This window comes from Pelobates fuscus, chromosome 1, assembly GCF_036172605.1.
Source record: "Pelobates fuscus isolate aPelFus1 chromosome 1, aPelFus1.pri, whole genome shotgun sequence".
NCBI lineage: Eukaryota > Metazoa > Chordata > Amphibia > Anura > Pelobatidae > Pelobates > Pelobates fuscus.
In genome coordinates, this window is record NC_086317.1 from 306,226,033 (window position 1) to 306,252,361 (window position 26,329).

Consider the following 26,329-nt stretch of genomic DNA (forward strand, 5'->3'; position numbering starts at 1 on the left):
GGTACATCACAGTACTGCCATAGAGTGCAAGGGTGCTAGCCATGTAGTCTGGTAAGGGAACTGCTCCTAGGAGATCTTCAGTGCTTGCTAGCTGGGGACATATTTCTGTCTCTCTGCCCTTTACAATAGCACTTGCTGCACCCCCTGATGGTGACCCTGCATAGATCAGATTCAATGTTTCCTATATCACACCAGTGCAATGCCTTCATACTAGGATTTGGACTATTTACACAGGCTTTGTGTGAATGCTGTGGGGTGAGATTGGGAGTTGTATCCGGGCGCTAGTGATATCTCATTTATTTGCATGGTGTTGGATATCATCACCAATGTTCAATATATCCATTAGAAGTGATCGCAATCTGTTTGGAGCACTTGGTATATATAATTTGTTGGGTTGGAACCTATAAAAGTGATCCCAGATTTGACAATTTAGACCCTGATTTCCCTATTATCAGCAGGAAAAAAGGTTGGAATAAATAGTTCGATGCTGTGTCATTATGGGCTTTAAATTCATGAATGCAGGGTACATCCAAACAATGTTAAGTTGGATCCATATTATTTCATCATTCCTATATATATAATAAAAATTAGATTTTTTTTCAACAAAGCATACTTTTATTACTGAAACAAAAATAAATCCCAAATTGTAAAAGTTACATAATTCTCGTCAGAAAAATACTAAAAGCATGATATTCCTCGTCCATTCTTACCCCTGCTAAATGTTATCAATCTCAAAGAAATGAAGCCGGTATGAAGAGTGTTCTGCAGTAATTAGGCAATGAAGAACATTTTACTTTATTCTCTCAGTATCTAACATATGGCAATGAGTTATATTGAAACTATAATATTTATGCAACCTGAAAAAAAACCTTGTGATCCTAAAATCTCAATGCAGTTGCTAATCTATATTCCATGACAATTCCTATAACTAATAATCATCATAGTTAACCCCAGCTCCGTGTCTGAAGGTGTTTGGATTGCGGGGTCCAATAGGTGCATCCTCGTCATAGTGATGCTGATGAAAACCACCATAGTATTCAGTTCCACCTCGACCTTGGTTCATCCAGTACTGCATATCATCTTCATATTTCTGTGGGCAGGGGGAGGAAATATCAGAACTGTAGTTGGAATCGAAATATCTAGAGGTGTCTTAGAGTAAAATGATTGTTGGGAGAGTACAGAATTAAAATGCATACAATGTTCTGTTTTTTGTTTTGTTTGTAGAGCATCAAAATAAAACCAAAGTGTTTATATAGACACACTCTGGGCTTACAATTTCAAGTCTAATGCCACTAGCCAAGCTTTAAAAGTTACTTGCCAGTGCAAGCCTTGATGGTCCATGGAACCCTGACCAAGGTTGAATTACCTGTGGCTAGTGGTGAGTGGAAATGTAGAGCCCTGATAAACCTACTTTATTCAAGGTATTCCTAAGCACATTCAGTACAAGGGTTCTCAAGGATGTTTTTGCTTACGCACTTCTTGCATTATGGTTTTCTAGGCATAAGGGCAAATTAATTAAATAACACATACAAGGTAAAAATTAACAAACAAACATTAACCGTATTCTTAAATGAATGGCATGTACTAGATCAGGGGTTCCTAGGTTTTGTTGTTTTTTTTTCTTTTTTTGTCCTCACTGCTTCTGTCCTCACAATGTTCACTCTGCATGACCTGCGTTTTGTTTTTCCTCCCATGCTGCTCCTTGCCAGTGTACCATAGAAACTGTGCTATCTGTGTGCATCAAATGCATGTAAATGTATGTGAATGTTCTAATGCAATGGGTTGATTTTAGCATCCATTGAAGAACTAAAACCATCTTGCATGCCAATATCAGATTAGAGGAGTCATGGCATGCTGCTGCACAGCTTCACCCCCTTTGTTCCTCTTGACTTTGCATGTTTATGCTTTGATTGACCTCTCAATGCTGAACAACTTTCAGTTTAGCAAATTGAATCTAAATTGCAAAATTGGGCTTAAATAGCCGATCTTGAGAAATTCTTAATCTCTGCTATAGTCATAGTTTACCTATTTAAGCCTAAATGTGGTGTATAATGTTAGATGGGACTGTGCATTTTCTCTGGCTCTACAAATCTGGTTCATATACAGGAACTAGCTTGGTGTCATCCAAATATAGGCAGTCCTCATATAGGGCAGGGTGATTGCCAAGATTATTATAGATTATTGTCCACACTTACAGTTTCATCAAAGCCCAAGTAGAGGAAATGCTGATACCACTGTTGCACTTCAGGTCGAGATCTATCCCAAAGTTGGCGTTTTGGACGTTTCAGTGTATTTAAGAACTCATTCGCTTTGCTTCCTTCTACAGATACTACTGTCTTAGCAGGTTCTGAAGCTGAAAAGAAGATGAAAATCAAAGTTGATTTACACTGGTAAAATATCATTCATTTTATAATATCTTGCAAAGCTTATGTTTACTTTGCCATTCAAAGTTTAATTCATTACGGCTTGAAGTTAAGTTGAAGTTACCCTGTAATGTGTACTAAAAAGATCACAAGAAAGTAAAGAATTGGGACATTTAGCAAATTGGCAAATTTACTTTTTACCTGTTCAGGTGTCAGTCACATTTACAAAGGAAAATGCACTTGCTTTTTCCAGGCAAAGCTACACCAAATATATGTGGGCACACAAGCAACCAGCATTTAAATAATAAATTGGTACCTTTCCTATACTATTAACCATGCTATTTTGCCTTAACTGTACCGTTTACCATAACTCTCTATTAAATGAATAAACCCTTTACAAAGATCATTTCCTCATTTTCAAAGCTCATTTAGGGCCATGTGGTTACAGCTAATAAGGAAATATAAATGCAATCCTCATTTAGTTTATATATGTTAATGTAAAATGATATACTATGACTAGAACCATTTAAAGCCTGAACTATGCGATTTGAAATTTTCATTTTTGAGAAATTGTTTAACTATTTCCATGTCTTGTGAAACAACTGTATTCAGAAAACGAATACTCCCTGTTTGGCTGAGTGAAAGCTCTGAACAAATGGCATTTTGTTCATAAATCTGTTTTAATTTTTAATGAAACTTCTGGTTGTAGATGACCACATTTAATGTTATCTTCTATTACATCTTTGATGGCTTGCTTGATTGCTCTTAAAAAGAAAAACAAGCAATAAAGGCATTTTTTTCTGGGAGTGGGGTACCATCTTCAGCAAGTTAGGTGACTTTTCATATATAATCTTTTGTCAGATTCATCTTACTTGATTAAGATATGTGTTCTACTCACCCTCTCGTTTCTGGAGCATCATGCGAAGTTTATTTCCACTTGAAGTATCTAGAAACTCAGCAAAAGTAAAACAAGATGTTAGTCAGTTGTTTGGTTCTTTTGTTTGATTCATTACATTAAACTTTGGAATGTACGTCTGATGTCTTCTGGATTTTGGCACGCACAAATTTGAATAATTATTATAACCCTTTCTTCTGTTTAGGCATCATAATTATTGCACTTTAGAAACATGAAAAATGTAGTCATAATTATTACAAAAAATAGTCATTCGGTATACATAGAACTTGATGTGACAATATCTGTCCTGTGCCGGATTAACATAGTGGCTGATGGAGATGAAACTCTAGATCCATGCTCACGGAATAGGCTCATCAAGATATACATATATGTATATATTTTTTATTGTTTTCTTTTCTTACTCTACATATGCTTTTGCTTTGTGCAGAGGGAATCGAGTATCAGTTAAGATAAAGCTACCTTCTAGTAAGAGGTTAAAGAGAGGGACGGACAGTTCCCAGAAAGCATAGAGCAAGTTCAAATGCATTTGCTCCAAACTCATGGTGCTGTCTGCATCGTACACCTTTAGTTGGCCAGCATTCATGATTGGCTGACTGATATGCATTCACACCAGGCTATCCTTCCAACCTTTCCAGGCATGTCCGGCGATTTGGGCATTGCCAATTACGTGGTTTGCGTTAGTGGCTTTACCGGATACTGCTGTTAAAGGGTATGAATTTGCTTGAGAGATGTAAGCGAGAGATTGGTATAAGGTGGTATGTGTTTTTCTTATTGCTGCATCTGGTGAGTTTCCTTCCAGCACCACCTCCACCAGATACATGATGCTTGGGAGGGATGACTATTTTAGTGTTTTCTGCAAAAAAGCCCATCTCTAGCAAAGTCTTTAAAAAAATAAAAAGTTGTTAGTGGAGATGAAGGATTGAGATGGACTTTTACTTTACATATCATGCTTAAATAACATTTTGATTATGATGAACTGATATAATTTGAAATTAAATCCCGAAGAAAACGTAAGCTTTGACATGTGGTGTGAGTAAAGCAGTAGGAAGGAAGAAAATGCTTGCAGCAGTATTTATTACATCATTTAATGGGTAAGCTATTTCTAATGATGAAACGGTCATGTTAAAATACTCAAAATACCTGATGTGAAGTAGCCCCAATTGTCTACAATCGATAAAGGTGTCCGTAACTTCACCCATTGAAGAAGTCACACTGAAGTTTCTAAGTGCCATTTAGCCAATGGCTTTAAGCACCTGTACACACTGACAAAGATTTAGGCCAGTTGGTGCAGGTGTTCAGTTTACCATGTTTTAGAGTGTTTCTACTGTGTTGACTTTAAGTGATGAAATAGATTTGTACAACTACAATTTGGATTGATTTGCATTTTACCTGCACACTTGAGAACTTCCCAACCGGTAAACCCTGCGTATTTTACGGACTATACGTTGGGATTTTGGTTCAGCTATGGACTGATTGCAACTCTTGCCACTCGCAGGTATACCTTCTTTTGTGCGGATTTATATCGCTTAAATTTAGAGTATGAGTTCATGTTGCAAGGAGATATTTTTTATTTGATTTTGTTCACGTCTAAAGGCTAGCTTGTCAGTCAAATAAGTTTGTATTACTGTATTCTCTCATTTAAGGACAAAATCATAGCGCATGTACCCATAGCACATGCTGAAATTATAGCTTAAAGTATAGCTTTCTTAGTATAGCTCACTACTGGTCAATCACATATACATCTGCAATCCCTAGGTTGAGAAAGACCAGTCTTTTAAAACATTGAAACAGCAACTTTATTAGAGCGTAAAGAACAATGTTTCAACTCACTCAAAACTCTATCAATCCTCATCTCAGAATGGAACATCTGCTGCTATGGGAAGTAAGTGTAACTAGAAAGCAATTTACCTTTGGATTTTGTGTTTGAAGAAATTGCACATTTTGCTTTTTTTTTTTTTTTTTTTTTTTTTTTTGCCTTGCTGTTTCTCGCTATATATTTCATTAAACTCTAGCAAGAAATGCCAACATGCAAGCCATGCTGTGGAGGACATTTGATAACTCCATATACTGGCTAAACAGACTGAATATTTTGCAGTTCACCCTGTTCTGTTATGTTTTCTTTTCAGTTCTTACCGCATCTTCATCGTGGTTTAATGAAGAAAAGACTTGAGTGATTGACAGCCTGCACTCTACTAAGCTAAAAGTCTTTATTCTTCTTATTTCTAGTATTCCGAACAGAGTAATATAGTTTGAAGAATATGTTTTGTTTCTTATAATATTTTGGGGAACTTTAAGAAAGGCAGAAAACAGGTGACACTCTGGTGAAAAGTGCTAAATACCAAGCAATCCACATTGTAGCCATTGGAATGTTCTTGCACATTTATCACTTTGACCAACATAATAAATCTTCCACTTGATATGTCTTTAACCCCTTAAGGACCCGTGACATGTCATGATTCCCTTTTATTCCAGAAGTTTGGTGCTTAAGGGGTTAAGTTCAATGTTTTCTTTTATCCATTTTTAATTAAAATTCGATCAATAAAAATGTAATTCTATGGTATATTATCTTTGCCCACTTCACTCTTTATAGTTACTGTGCAATATTGTACTCTTTCTGTAATGGAACAGAATAATTCTTACTCACCTGGACTTAGAAATACCACAAGAAGGAATACCAGAAAGACTGATGAGAATCCAAAGCGTTGTTTTAGGAATGTGAAGTTTGAAAAATATCTTCCCTTTTGATAAAATATCCCCATCTTCTGAGCATAGATTATGTTACCTGCCACAAAAACAGTATATAAGGAAATATCTTAAACCCTCTCACACCAGTAAGCATGTATAAAGGAGGTGGGAGTCTAGGGATGGCACATCACTGAATGCTTTTTTCAGCATAAACAACTTTTCATGTGAGGCTACTTTAGGTCATTCAGATGAATTCTGTCAGAAATTATCCCACAAAGTAGTTTTTTATAAACATGGTACCTCAGAGGAAGCACACATCTCGATTCTGTTAGTCTTGGAATTGCAGTAGATTATGCACACATTTCCTTGTTAAAGCTACAGACTATATTCATTAATTTAGGCAATCATATGTTTTGACTTTAGGAAACGGGTAAATCTTAACCGTTTCAGTTCAGTAAACTACAGTATTTAATAAGACACAAATTGAAACCCTTTATTTCAGATTGGTTCCATGAACTAAAAATTCAATTCAAACCCCCTGGAGCTAGCGGAGACAAACTCAAATTCTCCAAAGGAAGGGCTTCCGCAAGCTTTCATACTAAATGCCAGATTGATAATATCATATATAAAATAGAATGAAATAAGAAAAATATTGTTTTCTTCCCAAATAGCATGTGGATCATCCATAAAAACTTGCAAAAAGTAGAAACTGTTGCTAATAATAGAAGCCTTTGGTCATTAGGTGTTGCTTGTGATAAGTTACATTAGTGAGGTTATTCACTAAAGTCTGAATGGCCCTTAATAAATAGGGAAAAGCAATTAGCTGTTTTGTAAGGCCATTTAGAGTGTAAAATATAAACATTGTTCACATTATTTAACAATGACCGCATTTTGCAATTCAGGCCTCGAACAGCCCTGAACTTGGACTGGATTTCAGCCAGACAAATCGCCACCAGATGGCTGAAATCCAGGCTGAATGATTCAAATTAGTGCATGGATGATTCAAATCCAAGGGAATAATGCCTGTGAATTAAAGGGGGCATAGTCCCCCTGTGTGCCCCTATCCATGGGCATCAGATGGGGGACTTTTAAATAAGCAATGAGTACAGATGACTCCCCACCTGTGGTCTGCGGCTGGGGTTCTTTAATATAATAAACAAGGGGGACATGCTTATGTCTAGGTCTAGACTATAATCATGATGAAAGTTGGACCGGGCGCACACAGATGGTGTTTAGGCAGATTTTAATACAAACTTCATAAAGGCTCCCATGGGAGCCGAAACATTGTATGGTTTACCAATAAAATCTGCCTAAACACCATCTTTATGAGCACATAGCCAATTTTTTCCAAGTGGCAGCGGTGACTCTCTTGGTGTTTAAAAATGTGTTGAAAATGGCAATTTTTCTGAACACATTAAAATGTCCCTCTATATCAGTCATATGCATACTTAAATTGAGGTACACATCACCCAAAACTGTTTATGAAGCCCCATACTTTAGGTGTGTAATCTCCTAGCAACTCAACCTTAACATGCTTTGGCTGTAGTAGAACTTGGCTGTACTATTGAAACGTATTGTCAAAAACCCTGCCGAGTTTTTCAATGCCGGGTGCAAATTGTATTCAATAGAAATATGGCAGCTGAATCTATAGCTCTACATAGAGTTAGCATTAAACCTGGCAAGGTCTGATAAAACAAAAGATTAACTTGTAAAGCTTTAAAGGGACTCTCCAGTGCCGGGAAAACCGCAGTGCCTCTCTCCCTCCCACCCCCCATCCCCTTCAGTGACTTACCTGAATCCAGTGCCAATGACCCTCGGCATTGGATCAGGCTCCGCCTATGTTGTCAGCTGGCGGGGGAGACCTAATGCGCGGCCGCATTAGACCTTCCCATAGGAAAGCATTATTCAATGCTTTCCTATGGGGATTCTGGCGACGCTGGAGGTCCTCATGCATAGGGAGAGGACGTCCAGCGTCATTTTAAAACACTTTTCGGGTTCTAAGAACCCGGAAGTCCACTAGATAGACAGCCACTAGAGGAGGACTTAACCCTGCAAGGTAATTTTTGCAGTTTATAAAAACTGCAATAATTACATTTGCAGGCTTAAGGGTGATGGGAGTTGGCACTCAGACCACTCCAATGGGCAGAAGTGGTCTGGGTGCCTGGAGTATCCCTTTAAAGGACCACTATAGTGCCAGGAAAACATACTCGTTTTCCTGGCACTATAGTGCCCTGAGGGTGCCCCCACCCTCAGGGTCCCCCTCCCGCCCGGCTCTGGAAAGGGGAAAAGGGGTAAAACTTACCTTTTTCCAGCGCTGGGCGGGGAGCTCTCTGCCTCCGATCCTCCTCTGTTCCGCCCCGTCGGCTGAATGCGCACGCGCGGCAAGAGCTGCGTGCGCATTCAGCCGGTCGCATAGGAAAGCATTTACAATGCTTTCCTATGGACACTTGCGTGCTCTCACTGTGATTTTCACAGTGACAATCACGCAAGCGCCTCTAGCGGCTGTCAATGAGACAGCCACTAGAGGATTTGGGGGAAGGCTTAACCCATTTATAAACATAGCAGTTTCTCTGAAACTGCTATGTTTATAAAAAAAATGGGTTAACCCTAGCTGGACCTGGCACCCAGACCACTTAATTAAGCTGAAGTGGTCTGGGTGCCTAGAGTGGTCCTTTAAGTTTGTTACATGTCTAATATAGAGCATTACCAAGGCAAGGTCATCATTTTGAATGCTGCATTATTTTATGGGATGGTTCTCATTTGGAAACCAAAACATTCAGCAGGTCAGTGACCTAAACCATACAGTCACAGCTACACTTGAATGGATGGTGTACAGAAAGAAAAATTATATAGACTCATTCAGTCAGCTGAAGTCCAAAAAATATCTTGTAGTTATTCACTAAAAATTGATAGCTAGGAATTCAAAGTTAATTCCAAATTATAGGCCAAAGTAACCACAATTAATCGGCCATCTTGAAGATTGTTTCCTATTTGGTTATCTTGGTCTTAAGTTTTAAAATTACTTTGAATTCTCGTATATTTGCACATTAGGGAAAATCCGTTTATGTCAGAATTGTTTATACTCTTGTGTGTATATATTATAACCTGTAAATAATGGTCATACTCTTTGACTTGACAAACTCTTCAAGTAGACCATTAAAAGTGGAGTTTGTTCATTAAAATCAAACTGAGGTGAAGCAAATGACTGAATTGCAATAATATTGAAAATGTGACTACAGGTGAGATGGAGATTTTGTTTCCAAATTGATTATTTTTACGTAACTTTACCAACTTAGTGTCCAATTCACTACAATTTCCAGTTTAATAAATGAGCCCCAATGCATTCTTCTATAGTCCTGCCTCCAAATGTTGCCTCCAAAGACTTTTTCTGCCCTCCAGCACAAGAATAAAAATGTTAGATTTGTCCATATTACGTCATACATAATGACTAGGCATAAAACACATCTATATTACAGATTTATATTATGAATTTAATTTCACATCCAACATTCAAGACAAGGTTACTTTTGGAATGATATCTGTATCCCAAATCATTATTTTTCTGCATATTACAATCCTATTGCCAATTTCTTCTTTTATGTAAACGGAGAGTCTTGTTGCCTGAAGGCTTGTTCTGTGCTTTGCTTATGTGGCAGTTACTTTTGTTTAATGTAATTTCAATGAGCAGTGAGAATGTCAGACACATTTTAAAGTGGAACGTTTCGAAGCATTTGTCACGGATGTGTAAAATCAGGCAGTCCTTTAATTTGAAAATTCAAATGAATTAAAAAGGTTCTGAAGGGTGCTATTGCAATATCTTTGTACAGTGGAATTTGAAAGTAATCAATACATATTCTCAGTGTTTGTGGTTATTTGACATCCACCGCAGTGGATTATAATCTGAAAACAAAGGAGCACTTGGGATATTTTCAGTGCAATTCACGTTATTGTGGAAACTGTTGCTTGATATTTCAGTCCTGTGTCACAAATCTGGTTTAAACCCTAAAAGGACCACTATAGTGCCAGGAAAACAAACTCATTTTCCTGGCATTATAGTTTTAATAGGTCCCCCCCACCCTCATGGCCCCCCTCTCGCCGGGCAGAAGGGGGAGGAAGGGGTTAAATCACTTGCCTTTCTCCAGCGCTGGGGACTCTCCTCCACCTTTGGACGTCATCGGCTGAATGCGCATGCGCGGCAAGAGCCACAAGCGCATTCAGTCACTCCATAGGAAAGCATTCTCAAAAAATACAGTGCAGTCAAATTTTACACCTCTTTCTATTGACTGTAAAAAATTATTTCTTAAATGTTGTACAAGATATGTCATGAAACTAATTTTTAAAGCATATGTCATGACTCACCTTTTTAAATCCGCCAATCAGTGATTCCCCATTTACAAAACTGGCTTGGAACAAAATTTACCATTTCCAAGCCAGTTTTGTGAATGGGGATATGGCGTGGGGGAAGTGAACCGTATGGTTTAACCCTTTCAGAAAAGAGTGCCTCTGGGGGTCTTCTGGCACCATAACAATTTAATTTCAATTAAGTTGGTTTGGTGTCTGCAGTGTTCCTTTAAAGTAAATGCATTTACTTTTGCAGCTTGGAGATTAATGGGGAACTGTCACATTTCTGGAATTTATACCACTGTATAAAACATTGATAATCCCCTATATTTGTTAATATTTTTTTCATGTGATGCTCTGTTTTGTTTTAAAGCAGCCTTGTCACTTTTTTTCCCTTTTGGTTTTCCCTTCCTTATGACCCCTGTATCTTATTAAGTAAACTCCCTCCCTTGTCCCTTGCATGTATTAATATTTCTTATCTTTTCTTCCTCTTGCCAGATCGCAATACCTAGGCTCAGCCATTTTGTTCTCCTCTGTCCATGATGTCTGCTGTTTGCCCTTCTGTGGGATGATTTTATCGATGGATTGTGGGTAAATTAGAGTAGTAGTTGAAACACCAGCTTGCATTAAGCTCTGCCCATTGTCATATTTTGTCAATTTGACTTGTATACATAAGAACAAGTTATAACTACTTTCCCTTATGTGTTTTATAAAAAGGTAAAACGTTCAGGTAAAAAAAAACAAGAGATTGGGGCGTGGCTTGGACGCCGGGAAAGATGGCGGCATAATCCTTAAGCTCCCCGTAGGCTCAACGATATTCCTCGCCTAACTAGCACCTAAGACCGCAATAATGGGCAAGACACACAGGGCTTCACATGCCAACCAACCCGCCAGCACCCCCAGGGGGTCTCAGCCGACAGGTATGCGCTAGTACCTCCTGACACAGGCTGATCAGGCCTCGAATGACTCGGGCCTCTCCTGGCCGCCCTCACCGCAAGAGAGCCTCCCCGGCAGGGCCTCCCACACCCCAGATCCCCAAACAATGCAACCGGACTGGGTAGACTTGATCTGCAATCTACCAACCAAAGCGGACCTGAAGGAAGCGAACGCCGCGCTACACAAGTCCAACACGGGAGAACTACACGCTCTCAGGGAGGACATACAAGGTATCCAGCACAAGATGGCCCAACTAGAAGCGGACTGCGACCACATGGCGACAGCGCAGACCGCGAACACGGGCATAATCCAGCAACACGCGGCGCAACTTCGCCAAATGGCACTCCACGTGGAGGACTTGGATAACCGCGGGAGGAGACAAAACATACGAATCAGAGGCCTGCCGGAGGAACTCGATCAGACCACCCTGCTACGTGACACCCTCAGGGAAATATTCAACAGCCTCCTGGATAGACCAAAACCTACACCCATTGAATTCGTCAGAGCCCATAGAGCTCTCAGGCCACGGGGCCCACTTGAATCCCCCCCAAGGGACGTCATCTGCTGCCTGGCCCACTTTCAGACGAAAGAGGACATACTCAGAAGAGCAAGAGACGCCAAACAAGTTCTCATACAAGGAGTAGAGATATAGCTTTATCCGGACCTGTCACCTGCAACATTGGCGTACCGCCGAGCACTGCGCCCCCTCACACGGGTACTGCAAACCAACAAGGTCCGATACCGTTGGAATTTCCCCACTGGGCTACAGGTCACCACCACCAAGGGCCCGTTCAATGTGAAAACTGAAGGAGATCTAGGTGACTTACAACGGGAACTTCAGCTCCCCCCGATGCAACTAACATGGCCCGACCCGATGGCCTTTTACTCCTTCCCCCTGGAAACACACCAGCGGGCTCCTCTTCTCCCCCCCCCCCCCCCCCCCCGGAATAGGAGAACCAGGCTGCAGTCTACCCGACCGTAAGGAGCATCCCAGTGAGGAACCTTGAGCTGCAACGACTAGAGCCAGCCACCCCGGAGGCCCACACAGCCTCACCTGACAACATGGACCCTCTCAGCCACTAAGAGACTATGAACATTGTACCCTGCGGATAATCCAAACCACCAAGGCCTCCATCCAACCGCAAGTACACCACCCTCTGGGTGACCCTCACCGACCACCTACCTTGGGGCACAGACATTGGGCACTCTGGGGGAAGGGATGTTCACGGGCAGCATGCTAAAGGCCTGTGGAGGCCGATATACACTCCACCACACCAACCCCCTTCACGCAACAGAAGGCCCTTGAAGAGGGTACAGTAACGGGGGTGGGGGGACCCTGGGAGGGGAGGTGATACCCACACACGGTCCATGCAGGAATCCCGAACTGAATACCCTCACACGTAGACCACCCGGATCACGGAGCCACTCACTACGGTTTAGCGGGATGGCAGGGGCCTGTCGCCCCGCTGCTGGGGGACGCCCAACCTGTGATGAACTTCGGGGAGCAGGAAGGGGGCCACACAGGCGGGGCCCACCTGGGGGGATGGGTCAACGTCACAACCTGCAGACAGGGCCGGGGGTGGGGGGCCTGCAGAGACAAACATACCCTACAGGGAGGGAAGGCCTGTGCCGGGGAACCAGATGGGAGGGGAAGACAGGCCGGGCAGGGTACAACCACGGGGGGACAAAGCCCTCACTACTACCATAGCAGCGGGGAGCAGAACCACACCCACTTGCCCGCAACACTGAGAGATAGCCCTAACGCGCCCGAAAACCCATACCACCTGGGGTAATGATTATTTGTGGGCAGGGGCCGGGAACCTCGATAATGAGGTCCACTCCGGGGCCTGAGATAATGGCCACCAGATAAGCTGATTGACGAAGGGGACAAACGCACAACCCATGAGGTCTACTGCATATACCCCTACCAGTTCTAGTATTGAAAACGTTATAATATGGTTAACTTGTTATGATTTATAATCATCTGTTTAAGTATGCTCATTGCGCAAACGACTGACCCCACAACCAGACCATTGCCAGACGCCCATACAGGCCTTGGGGCCGACACGACTGAAGGCGAGGAATACTGACACGCACACGTTACGACAACACACAGGAGTCGCAAAGGGATGCCACGGACCTGAACTGATCACTGCGACACCAGAGTGAATCGCTAGTGATAGACCGGGCACAGATGCGAGCTGCGAGACAAACCCGTCATCCTTCCAAAGCCTCAGGGCATTAGGCGCCACCCAGAAGGTGAGCAAACCGCACGAACCACCGGTGGTGGCGTGCGTCGCTGCTCCCCGCCGCCTACACCCAACCGTCACTCCATAGTGACGTACCCCAATACACACCAAAACGAACATCTATGCCCCCTAACAAACGTCACTACCGTTTTCTTCTTCACACATTACGCAAACTCCAAGAATTCGCAGAAGGGGTACTCATACTGGGGGGAGACTTCAATATAGCACTAGACCCCACGTGGGACTGCTCAAATGGCACGTCCCATATCCCAAATGGCACGTCCCTACTCCGCAAACACCGACTCATCGACTGCTGGAGAGCACACCACCCAGACGAAAGACACTACACCTTCTTCTCCCACCCACATAGCTCCTACTCCCGACTAGACCATTTCTACACCACTCTTTATACCCTGTCCCTAGTGCAAGAAGTGATTATTGGAACGGCGACTTGGTCAGATCATGCTCCAGTAACGCTTAAAATTAAATCTCCAGTGTTTCGCCCTACGATCTCCAAACATGCCCAGCGAGCCAGCTTTGTCCTCACCCTGCCACAGGGACTAGCTCTCACTAGAGACCGGACCACATTCAAAACGGTGTGCCTGCACCCGAACCCCATGCCCCACGGAGTATCCTTCCTATACACTATGCTCCAAACCGAGACCGCTACAGCACGATCTCTCTTCATGGGAAGATGGGAGACAGCCCTAAACAAAACGTTCTCAGAAGCGGAATGGGAAACCATCTGCTACTTTACAGCAGAACACAAGAGACGGCATATAAATTACTAACAAACTGGTACCGGACGCCACATCTCCTCCATAGTATAGACCCTAACCAAACCGAACTATGCTGGAGATGTGAAAAAGAGACAGGCACCATGAGACACATCTGGTGGGATTGTGAGGCAATCAAACCATTTTGGAAGGAAATACATAACATATTAGAGAGGTTCTCCGATGCACCACCCCCCCTGGAACCGGCGGCAATGCTACTGCACCACACACCCGTCCCCCGATCTAAATACAAGAAATCCATGACCGTAAGAATACTTAATATAGCCAAACAAGTCCTCCCCCAATTTTGGAAACAAAAGATATCGCCCCCACTCCAAACCTGGTTCACCCAAATGGAAGAACTCAGGAAAATAGAAGAATTGACCATGACAGCCATCGCCACCCCCACGACCTACGCAGAGACGTGGACACACTGGATCCTTGATACCGCAAAAGACGACTTCCAACTCAAACTCTGACCCACTGACCACCTCGAAACCAACAGAGGACGCCCCGACCATAACCCCCAAACCCCACTGGACCATTGACCGATATTCCCCTTGCCGCTCACGGACATCCACACCCCCACTCCCCCCCCAACTCCACCCCATACCTACCCCACACACACCTCCCCCCACCCCCATAAGCCAAGATGCGAACACAACGCTGGAGGCCACCGATAATACAGAAACCACTCAACGAACACAGGCCATCTGATAGATGAGATACACAGCACACCACGACCAGGGCCGGCGCGTCCATAAGGCGGCACAGGCGGCCGCCTTAGGGCGCCAGAGGAGGGGGGCGCAAAAATCCGAATCTCCTGCCTCTGGCTGGAGACTCGGATTTGTAAACTCACCTCTCTCCCTGCAGCCAGCACACAGCAGGAGCAGGGCAGTGAAGTCAGCCGTCCTCCTCTGATGATGTCAGAAGGGGGCGGGACTTCTACTGCTCCCAGACTCCCCAGCGGTCCTGACTGCAGCTCCAGCCTCCCAGCCTCCCACCAGTTGAAAGGTTCTCCCTCCCTGGCCCAAGGTAAGCTTCTGGGAGGGGAAGGGGGTGGGGAAGAAGCATTTTTATTTTTATTAAATCAAAACTTTTTTTTTCAGCCCCTTTCTACAGCCCCTGCCCCCACTATACTCCCCCTGCCCCCACTATACTCCCCCTGCCCCCACCATACTATCCCTGCCCCCACCATACTATCCCTGCCCCCCCATACGGCCCCTGCCCCCACCATACGGCCCCTGCCCCCACCATACGGCCCCTGCCCCCACCATACGGCCCCTGCCCCCACCATACGGCCCCTACCCCCACCATACTCCCCCTGCCCCCACCATACTCCCCCTGCCCCCACCATACTCCCCCTGCCCCCACCATACGGCCCCTGCCCCCACCATACGGCCCCTGCCCCCACCATACGGCCCCTGCCCCCACTATACGGCCCCTGCCCCCACCATACTCCCCCTGCCCCCACCATACTCCCCCTGCCCCCACCATACTCCCCCTGCCCCCACCATACGGCCCCTGCCCCCACCATACGGCCCCTGCCCCCACCATACGGCCCCTGCCCCCACTATACGGCCCCTGCCCCCACCATACTCCCCCTGCCCCCACCATACTCCCCCTGCCCCCACCATACTATCCCTGCCCCCACCATACTATCCCTGCCCCACCATACAGCCCCTGCCCCCACCATACACCCCTGCCCCACCATACTCCCCCTGCCCCCACCATACTCCCCCTGCCCCCACCATACTCCCCCTGCCCCCACCATACTCCCCCTGCCCCCACCATACTATCCCTGCCCCACCATACTCCCCCTGCCCTCACCATACTCCCCCTGCCCCCACCATACTATTCCTGCCCCACCATACTATTCCTGCCCCACCATACAGCCCCTGCCCCCACCATACAGCCCCTGCCCCCACCATACACCCCTGCCCCCACCATACTCCCCCTGCCCCACCATACTCCCCCTGCCCCCACCATACTATCCCTGCCCCCACCATACTATCCCTGCCCCCACCATACTATCCCTGCCCCCACCATACTCCCCCTGCCCCCACCATACTCCCCCTGCCCCCACCATACTCCCCCTGCCCCCACCATACTCCCCCTGCCCCCACCATACTCCCCCTGCCCCCACCATACTCCCCCTGCCCCCACCATACTATCCCTGCCCCCACCATACTATCCCTGCCCCCACCATACTCCCCCTGCCCCCCACTATACTCCCCCTGCCCCCCACTATACTCCCCCTGCCCCCCACTATACTCCCCCTGCCCCCCACTATACTCCCCCTGCCCCCCACTATACTCCCCTGCCACCTCTATAGCCCCTGCCCCCACCATACTACCCCTGCCACCTCTATGGCCCCTGCCCCCTCCAAACTGCCCCACCATACTACCCCTGCCCCCTTTATAGCCCCTCTATAGCCCCTGCCCCACCATAGTGCCCCTGCCCCCTCTACTGCCCCATTTGCCCCTCTACAGCACTTCTATTTCCCTCTATAGCCCCTGCCCCACCATACTGCCCCATTTACAGCCCCTGCCCCCACTATAGTGCCCCTGCCCCCACCATACTGCCCCTGCCCCCACCATACTGCCCCTGCCCCCACCATACTGCCCCTGCCCCCACCATACTGCCCCTGCCCCCACCATAATGCCCCTGCCCCCACCATACTACCCCTGCCACCTCTATAGCCCCTGCCCCACCATACTGCCCCTGCCCCCTCTACAGCCCCTGCCCCTCCAAACTTCCCCACCATACTACCCCTGCCCCCTTTACAGCCCCTCTTTAGCCCCTGCCCCACCATACTGCCCCCTTTACAGCCCCTCTATAGCCCCCACCCCTCTATGTCCCTCTATAGCCCCTGCCCCACCATACTACCCCTGCCCCCGCCCCCTCTACAGCCCCTCTATGCCCCTGCCCCACCATACTGCCCCTGCCCCCGCCCCCTCTACAGCCCCTCTATGCCCCTGCCCCACTATACTGCCCCTGCCCCACCATACTACCCCTGCCCCTTAACAGCCCCTCTATAGCCTCTGTCCCCACTCTACTGCCCCATGTGGGGGGGGGGGGGGGGGGCGGCAAAATTCATCTTCGCCTGTGTAGCCAAAAATCCTTGCACCGGCCCTGACCACGACTACGACCCTAAGACGGTGACCCGACGGGACACGAAAGGTGAAAACACACGAAAAAGGGCCCTACGAGACAGTGTTGAACCACACTGCTAAGCCATGTAATAAACTTATGTGCTCTCAAACATCGAACACAGTAAACCAAACTGTACCTGACAACGCGGACACCCGATAACTAGAGCAACACCTAAATAAAAGACAGCCAGGTGACCAAAGGGACCGAAAGACCCACACAACCACGACGACCCATGGGACATGGCGGTGATCACAACCCCCGAATACCGCGGACCCCTAACTTCGGCCCAAGTAATAACAAACCACAGATAGGGCCACCACACGCATCAATACACAACGGAGAGACTCACGCCTCCACCCACACCTATACATGACGAAAACCCCACCTGACCCCCCCATAACCGGGGAACCGAATACCCCCCTCCCCCCATACACCCCCAACCGAAACAATGACGTATGAACAAAAACTGCAGAACAAGACAAATGCCTATGTTATATAACTGTATAAACACTAAAGGGACCTGCGAGTCCACCATGATGTTCTTTTTCAATATGTTTTTTTAGTGCTAAATCGGAAAAGACCTGCGAGTCTCGTAAACCGAACACAAATAAACGTTTCGGAGGCCTGCGCGCCTCTCTAGTTGACATATACATGGAGACCTGCGAGTCCAAAATGCACTCAGTTGACTAACTCTTGCAATGTACTACAAATGAAAATGAAAATAAAAATCATATTTACAAAAAGAGAGTCAGGCACAGGGAGCTGTATAGAAGCAGATGAAGTTTTTAATTTAACAGATTTGCTTTAAATGTATATTCTAGATTTAACAAGTGACCTCATAATCTGGTTCTAACAAAGAGAAGAAATAGAAACATTGCTTCGTTTCTCCTAATCTCTATATGCTTTATGTTGACTGCCAAGTGCAAAGGGCAGAATTTATAACAATGGGAGTGGGAATTAACAGGGACCTAGGATGGAGAATAAAGAGGTGTGGCTGTCTATATTTCATTCTATTTTTCACACGTCCCCAATACATATTTGCTAAATGTATCTAAAGATAAACATATTTAAAATCCTGGGCAGTGACAGTTCCCCTTTGAAATAAAAGCTTTTTTTAATGCATCAACCATGCAATGTTTCTGTTCAAGTGGTTGTTATGGTTAGTTATGGACATATTCTGCAATATCCAATTGTTGTTCTCAGGATCTATAAAAGGTCAGCACCTCTACCAAATGAACAGGTTGGGTGGGTTTACTGCAATCAGATTTCGACATGTGCCTTTGTGAAACGTGAGTTTATGGCATGTTTATTTAATATATTATCACAATTTCCTTTAAAATTCCTTTGTAAGTAGTTATGGTTTATTTGGTACAAACTGTTTTATATTGGTACATCCCCTTCAACTATAAAAATGGATCCATCAATTACGTATCTGAGAAAGCTAGATTTTTCATTTTTCATTTTCAGTTTTCATTTTCTGGAGGCAAATGTGTGCGTCTTAACCCCTTAAGGACCAAACTTCTGGAATAAAAGGAAATCATGACATGTCATGTGTCCTTAAGGGGTTAAAGCTCTGTACACTTCCATGTCTTTTTAACCTCATCCATTTTCCTATTAATTCCTTTAATCACAGCTTTTCCTTCTTTTTTTTTTTTTTTTTTTTGGTATATTGTCTTGGATATACATTGAAACTAAACATACACTAGTAAGTAAAGGAATATACTATATACATAAACAATATGTAAAAGTGACAGTGCGTAGCGCTCAATAGTAGTCACTTACTCCCCAGCAATTTTCTTAAGGGTATGTAAGATACTTGGGTATTCTTTACTCCGAATGCAGTATGTTCCTCAAAAGAAACAAAGAGAAAACAGGGAAAACTCGCCCTGGTGTTGAAATCCTTATAATAGTTTTATACAAATAAAGGTGAAGGTTGCTTCTCACCTGGATCAGAGCCTGTGACCTGGCTCTGAGTGTATTAGCCCGTGAGTGCTTTTAAGGGGATGACTCCTAACCTCTTTTAGCAGGATAGAAGATGTACCAGGTGTATGTCAAGCAATAAAACTTTTATTTTATAGATATTTAAAATCATTAAAATACATACATTACACTGGTATCAGTCCAAAACGCGTTTCGCCGATTTCTCCCGGCTTTGTCAATTGGTAACTTCTTCCTGCTTCGTTCTTAGTTAAATTGCCCACCTTCTGTCCGGATTGGAGGAAACTGACTCTATTCCAATCAATCATGGACGTTTCTGTGGGGGAGTGTGAGGACCTCCGGCTGAAATGATTTATCCCTTATCAGTGACGTCAGCGCGGATGTGCGTGTGTTCATGCATGTGACGTCACTTCCGGGAATCTGAAAGTTCCGTATTCGCCCCACTATTCACTGGTATCCTTTTTCCAGGTCACATGGAATTTGATGTCATTTGCTGTGTTAACAATAGAAAAAGAACATGGACAGTAACATGGATATAAACATTGCCAACACCATGCCCTTCAGTAAAATGGCGGTTTGACGTTCTATGGACTAAGAAACTGGACAAAGACTCCATGCCACAGGAAATGACATCAAATTCCATGTGACCTGGAAAAAGGAAACCACTGAAAAGTGGGGCGAATACGGAACTTTCAGATTCCCGGAAGTGACGTCACGCACATGAACGCACGCACATGTGCGCTGACGTCACTGATAAGGGATAAATCATTTCAGCCGGAGGTCCTCACACTCCCCCACAGAAACGTCCATGATTGGTTGGAATAGAGTCAGTTTCCTCCAATCCGGACAGAAGGTGGGCAATTTAACTAAGAACGAAGCAGGAAGAAGTTATCAATTGACAAAGCCGGGAGAAATCGGCGAAACGCGTTTTGGACTGATACCAGTGTAATGTATGAATTTTAATGATTTTAAATATCTATAAAATAAAAGTTTTATTGCTTGACATACACCTGGTACATCTTCTATCCTGCTAAAAGAGGGAAGGAGTCATCCCCTTAAAAGCACTCACGGGCTAATACACTCAGAGCCAGGTCACAGGCTCTGATCCAGGTGAGAAGCAACCTTAACCTTTATTTGTATAAAACTATCATAAGGATTTCAACACCAGGGCGAGTTTTCCCTGTTTTCTCTTTGTTTCTTTTGAGGAACACACTGCATTCGGAGTAAAGCATACCCAAGTATCTTACATACCCTTAAGAAAATTGCTGGGGAGTAAGTGACCAGTGGCGTCACTAGGGGGGGGCCCAGAGGGGGCCATGGCCCCCCCCACATTATGCTGTGCCCCCCCAAATGCCAGCAACTTGCTGGCTATGTGTTTGAATTATATTCCCTCGGGCTGTAACAGCCTGTTACAGCCCGAGGGAATGCAGGACAGAGCAGCTGTAACGCTGGGTCAGGGGCTGTCTGGGGCTGGAGGGAGCACTGACAGGCTCCCCGGCACAGGCCCCGCCCCCAAACGAAGCCCCGCCCCCGCCATTAAGCAGCAGCCCATGCTGCTGCTGGAAAGGATGCAAGATGGCTGCCTGACCCCCAGCAACAGCCTCCAGTGACAGGTAGGCTTAGTGAGTGTGAGTGTGAGTGTGAGTGTCTGTGTGTCTGTACTCCCTACCACCCTCCCCACCACCCTCAGCCTCACCACCCTCCCCACCACCCCCACCAGCCTCAGCACCCCACACCACCCTCAGCCTCCCCACCCTCCCCAATAACCTCAGCCTCCCCACCCTCCCCAATAACCTCAGCCTCCCCACCCTCCCCAATACCCTCAGCCCCACCACCCTCCCCACCAGCCTCAGCACCCCCACCATCCTCAGCCTCCCCACTCTCCCCAATACCATCAGCCTCCCCACCCTTCCCAATACCCTCAGCCCCACCACCCTCCCCACCACCCTCAGCCCCACCACCCTCCCCACCACCCTCAGCCTCAGCACACCACCCTCAGCCTCAGCACCCCCACCACCCTCAGCCCCCCACCCTCCCCAATACCCTCAGCCCCACCACCCTCCCCACCACCCTCAGCCTCACCCCCTCACCACCCTCAGCCTCGCACACTACATTCACTAAACACACTCTGCACTACACACACACTACATTCACTAAACACACTCTACACTACACATACTCACACTACATTCACTATACACTCTCTGCACTCACTACAAACACTACATTCACTAAACACACTCTGCACTACACACACACTACATTCACTAAACACACTCTGCACTACACACACACTACATTCACTATACACACGTTGCACTCACTACACACTACATTTACTAAACACACTCTGCACTACACACACACACTACATTCACTAAACACACTTTGCACCACACACACACTGCATTCACTTTACACACGTTGCACTCACTACAAACACACTACATTCACTACAAACACACAACATGCTCTATATACACTACATTTACTATGCACACTACATCCACTACAAAAACACACACTCTGCATTCACTATACACACCTACATTCACTACACACACACTCTGCATCTAACGCATGCATACAAACATTACATACATTACACAAAACGTACAATCTGCATCCACTATACACACTGCATCCATGACACACATACCGCATCCACTACACACATTCTGCATCCACTATACACACACACACACCCTTCATCCTTGTGGGCAGCTCGGGGCTGGCCCTGGAGGCCCAGATCTTGAGCTGTGTCAGGGGCCCTAAAATTTCTGATGGCAGCCCTGCTCAGCAGTCTGTGTGTGTGTATGGACTCAGCAGTCTGTGTGTGTGTATGGACTCAGCAGTCTGTGTGTCAGTGTGTATGTCTTTGTGTCTGTGTGTGTGTATGGACTCAGCAGTCTGTGTGTGTGTGTATGGACTCAGCAGTCTGTGTGTGTGTGTATGGACTCAGCAGTCTGTGTGTGTGTGTATGGACTCAGCAGTCTGTGTGTGTGTGTATGGACTCAGCAGTCTGTGTGTGTGTGTATGGACTCAGCAGTCTGTGTGTGTGTGTATGGACTCAGCAGTCTGTGTGTGTGTATGGACTCAGCAGTCTGTGTGTGTGTATGGACTCAGCAGTCTGTGTGTGTGTGTGTGTGGACTCAGCAGTCTGTGTGTGTGTGTGTATGGACTCAGCAGTCTGTGTGTGTGTGTGTGTGTGTGTGTGTGTATGGACTCAGCAGTCTGTGTGTTTGTGTGTGTGTGTATGGACTCAGCAGTCTGTGTGTGTGTGTGTGTGTGTGTATATATGGACTCAGCAGTCTGTGTCTGTGTGTGTGTGGACTCAGCAGTCTTTGTGTGTGTATGACCTCAGCAGTCTGTCTGTCTGTCTGTGTGGGTGGGTGTGTGTGTGGGTGGGTGGACTCAGCAGTCTGTGTGTGTGGACTCAGCAGTAAATGTGTGTGTATGGACTCAGCATTCTGTGTGTGTGTATGGACTCAGCAGTCTGTGTGTGTGTATGGACTCAGCAGTCTGTGTATGTGTGTGTGTATGGACTCAGCAGTGTGTGTGTCTGTGTGTATGGACTCAGCAATCTGTATGTGTGTATGGACTCGGCAGTCTGTGTGTGTCTGTATCTAGGACTCAGCAGTCTGTGTGTGTATGGACTCAGCACTCTGTGTGTGTGTGTATGGACTCAGCAGTCTGTGTATGTGTGTGTGTATGGACTCAGCAGTCTGTGTATGTGTGTGTGTATGGACTCAGCAGTCTGTGTATGTGCGTGTGTATGGACTCAGCAGTGTGTGTGTCTGTGTGTATGGACTCGGCAGTCTGTGTGTGTCTGTATCTAGGACTCAGCAGTCTGTGTGTGTATGGACTCAGCACTCTGTGTGTGTGTGTGTGTATGGACTCAGCAGTCTGTGTGTCTGTCTGTGTGTATATGGACTCAGCAGTCTGTGTGTGTGCATGGACTCAGCTGTGTGTGTGTTGGATTCAGCAGTCTGTGTGTAAGTGTAAAAATCAGCCTGTGTGCATTCAGCAACGTCTGTGTGTGTGTGTGTATTCAGAAGTTTCTCGGTGTTCGTATTTGTGTACTGTGTGTATGTACTCAGCAGTCTATCAATAATTAACATTTTTATTCCTGTGAGTTGTTGTGTAGGAAGAGCCCCAGTGCACTGCTTTGCCCGGGGGCCCTTAACACTGTTAAGATGGTACTGCTTGTGTGTGTCAGTGAGCTTCTATTTATTGAGCATGTGTGTGTCCCTGAACTTCTTTGTAGTGAGCCTTGTGTTTATACAAGTGAGTTTGTCTGTAGTAAGCCTGTGTGCGAGTCAGAGTTTTTTGTCTGTCAGTGAGCCTATTTGTGCATGTCAGTGAGCTTGTGTGCTCACTGTACTATCTATACCTGTAGGAATGGCATTTTTTTTCCAGGGCTGCTTTCCAGTTTGGCTTTGCCAGCTTTTGCGCTTTACCACTGAATCATCTGTGTGAGCTGCCGCACACTTTAGCCCTGTTACACGCATCTGGGAGCTGCTGTTGACAGGTACTTGTAGTCTAGAGATTGGGACATGGGGTATATGCTCAGCTATCTGTATAATACTATAGTGCTGTTCTCTGTATAATACAGGTCTGTGTCTGTATAATATCCTGGGACAATCAGTGTTCCCTGTATAGTGCTGCTCTCTGTCTTGGGATATTATACACACAGCCATGTATTATACAGAGAGCAACACTATACAGGGAGCACTGACTGTCCCAGGATATTATACACACAGCCATGTATTATACAGAGAGCAGCACTGTACAGGGAGCGCTGAATGTCCCAATTTCTCAAATGTTGGCAACAATGGCACTATATCAAGGGAAATGTTTGTTTTTTTAATAATCCCTGGTGGAAAATAATGAATCCTCCACCAGGGATTATTAAAAAAAAAAAACAAAAAAAAAAACATTGTGTCGGGGGCGGGGCTTAACATGTGGCAGGGGCGGGGTCAAACTGCGGCGAGGGCGGGGTTAAATGTGCCCCCCTACTTTTGTCCCTGGCCCACCATGTGCCCCCCCTAAAAATGAATCCTAGAGACGCCACTGTAAGTGACTACTATTGAGCGCTACGCATTGTCACTGTTACATATTGTTTATGTATATAGTGTATTTGTTTGATTGAATTTCAATAGGATTGGAAGGTTCCTATTTTTGTGTGTGAGCTGCTGCACTAAGAGCACTTTTTTGGAAATTGTTTTAAGCGCCTGTTAGCACAGATCACTTTGTGAATTTGTTGACTAGTAATTAAAGGGACTCCCCAGGCTGGAGCTAAGCCCACATACCCATCTTTCTTCAGCTCTTTAAACCATTATGTAGAAAACGCATTTACAAGTGGCATTGACATTTTTTTTTAAAGATACTCAAATATTCATGATTTACTGCAAATCTCTGGATTGGTATCTTCTACAATTTACAGAGGTTGGGTGAAAAACAAGGTACCCCCCTCAAGTCCACATTGCTGGTGGACTACTGTTTACAACCTATAAATTCTTAATGCACAGTAGAGGTAAATATGATATTTACAACAGCCACATCAAGGAAATAATTTATTGAACTAACCCAATGAGAGTTCCTTCTTTCTCATGAAAAATATGAATTTTGTGGAATTCACATGAGTGAATGGTGTCAGGCAAGAACTTAGTGAACTAGTCTGTAGCACAGTTGAAATGTTCAATGGGTATAAAATAGTGGCAACAGTGTGGAGAAAATGAGACAATATTCTCTAATATAGGTTTAGATGGCATGAGATAATATATCCTGTGAACAGAATGTTTCCCTTGGTAGTGTGTGGGGAATTCACTATTCAGGTACAAAGATAAACTGTTCTTATATAATACAGTGTAACCCATAATCAGAAATATAGTTTTCTTTTCTATTGATGTGAATAATTTTATTATTATTCTGACATTTAAAAAGTGCCAACATATTCCACAGCGCTGTCCAATTGGGGAAAATAGACAGTACAGTATAGACAAAAACAATAGAGGAAACTGCAAGTGAGCTGAGATCATTTACAGCCTTTTTATACAAAGAATAATTTGGACTGAAATAAAGTGTCATTAATTTACACTAATTGAATTCGCTACAATTTAGATATTTGAGAATGACTCAAAGTGAATTTCAACTTTTAGGCTACAATAGTTATATAATATAACATATATAATAGGGGAAAAAAATTCAGTTCAGATATTTTGGTTTAAAATTCATTTTTACTTTATTGAATAAACCTGTTACCATTAGTACAATCCTCCCGCTAAACAAAATAAAAACCACAATAAGTATAGCTATATTACTGTTAGAACCTCTCTAATACAGGCGATGACTTGCCTCCTCAGATTCGGAACACACATTACAGTACAATGACTAGAGTGTTGGGGCATCCAAACCAAATGCAAACATTTCTACTTTGGTAAAGTACATAAAAATGCTAAACAAACTCTCCTGGAACCAGCCGTGATTTATTATTTTTTTATGTACGTAACATTCCTGTGAAATAAAAGCAAAACATAAATTCAACATTACCTTAGAAACAAGGAGTTACTTATGTCTTTTCCAAGGGCTTTTCAATACAGAGACTTCTTGTGTTCCCCTTGCTGCACAAGGTGGGCTTTTATATAAGCGTATCCTGTAAACTCAGCTTATGAAAGAAGGTATGATAGGGACTGGGGAGAGAGCATTGGTGAATAGGAGGTGAGCTCATTTGAATGGCACTTTCATTAAAAATTACTTATGAATACCAGACCCTCAGTAAAAACTCTGGCAAAGGATCCTAAGGCAGAGGAATCAGGTTTCTACTTAATCACGAATACCACATCCTAAACTACGATTGCATGCAGATGTTTCACGGAAAAGCAATTCATCTCTTTAACATCATAAAAAGCAGCTTAAGCCTTCTTTTGACAGTTCATTTTTATCTTTTTCTTTGTTAGACTAAACTTT

The 26,329-nt window shown here is 44.8% G+C and overlaps 1 protein-coding gene across 1 annotated transcript; it reads right to left on the reverse strand.

Moving 5' to 3' along the window:
* Positions 1-592: 592 nt before the first annotated feature.
* On the reverse strand, positions 593-26,058 carry ECRG4 (ECRG4 augurin precursor). The gene is made up of 5 exons (XM_063458191.1): positions 25,913-26,058; positions 5,924-6,061; positions 3,262-3,309; positions 2,196-2,353; positions 593-1,090 (listed from the first exon to the last, which is right to left on the reverse strand). Exons 2-5 carry the CDS (start codon positions 6,036-6,038, stop codon positions 929-931), a joined length of 483 nt encoding a protein of 160 aa, XP_063314261.1. The 5' UTR covers positions 6,039-6,061; positions 25,913-26,058; the 3' UTR covers positions 593-928.
* Positions 26,059-26,329: the final 271 nt, after the last annotated feature.

Excerpts from the sequence above, each read along its gene's own strand:
- ECRG4 (XM_063458191.1), bottom strand. The coding sequence starts at position 6,038 with ATGGGGATATTTTATCAAAAGGGAAGATATTTTTCAAACTTCACATTC. Across the intron at positions 3,310-5,923 it reads TGTGGTATTTCTAAGTCCAG|ATACTTCAAGTGGAAATAAA; the intron begins GTGAGTAAGAAT and ends CTGAGTTTCTAG. Across the intron at positions 2,354-3,261 it reads GATGCTCCAGAAACGAGAGG|CTTCAGAACCTGCTAAGACA; the intron begins GTGAGTAGAACA and ends TCTTCTTTTCAG.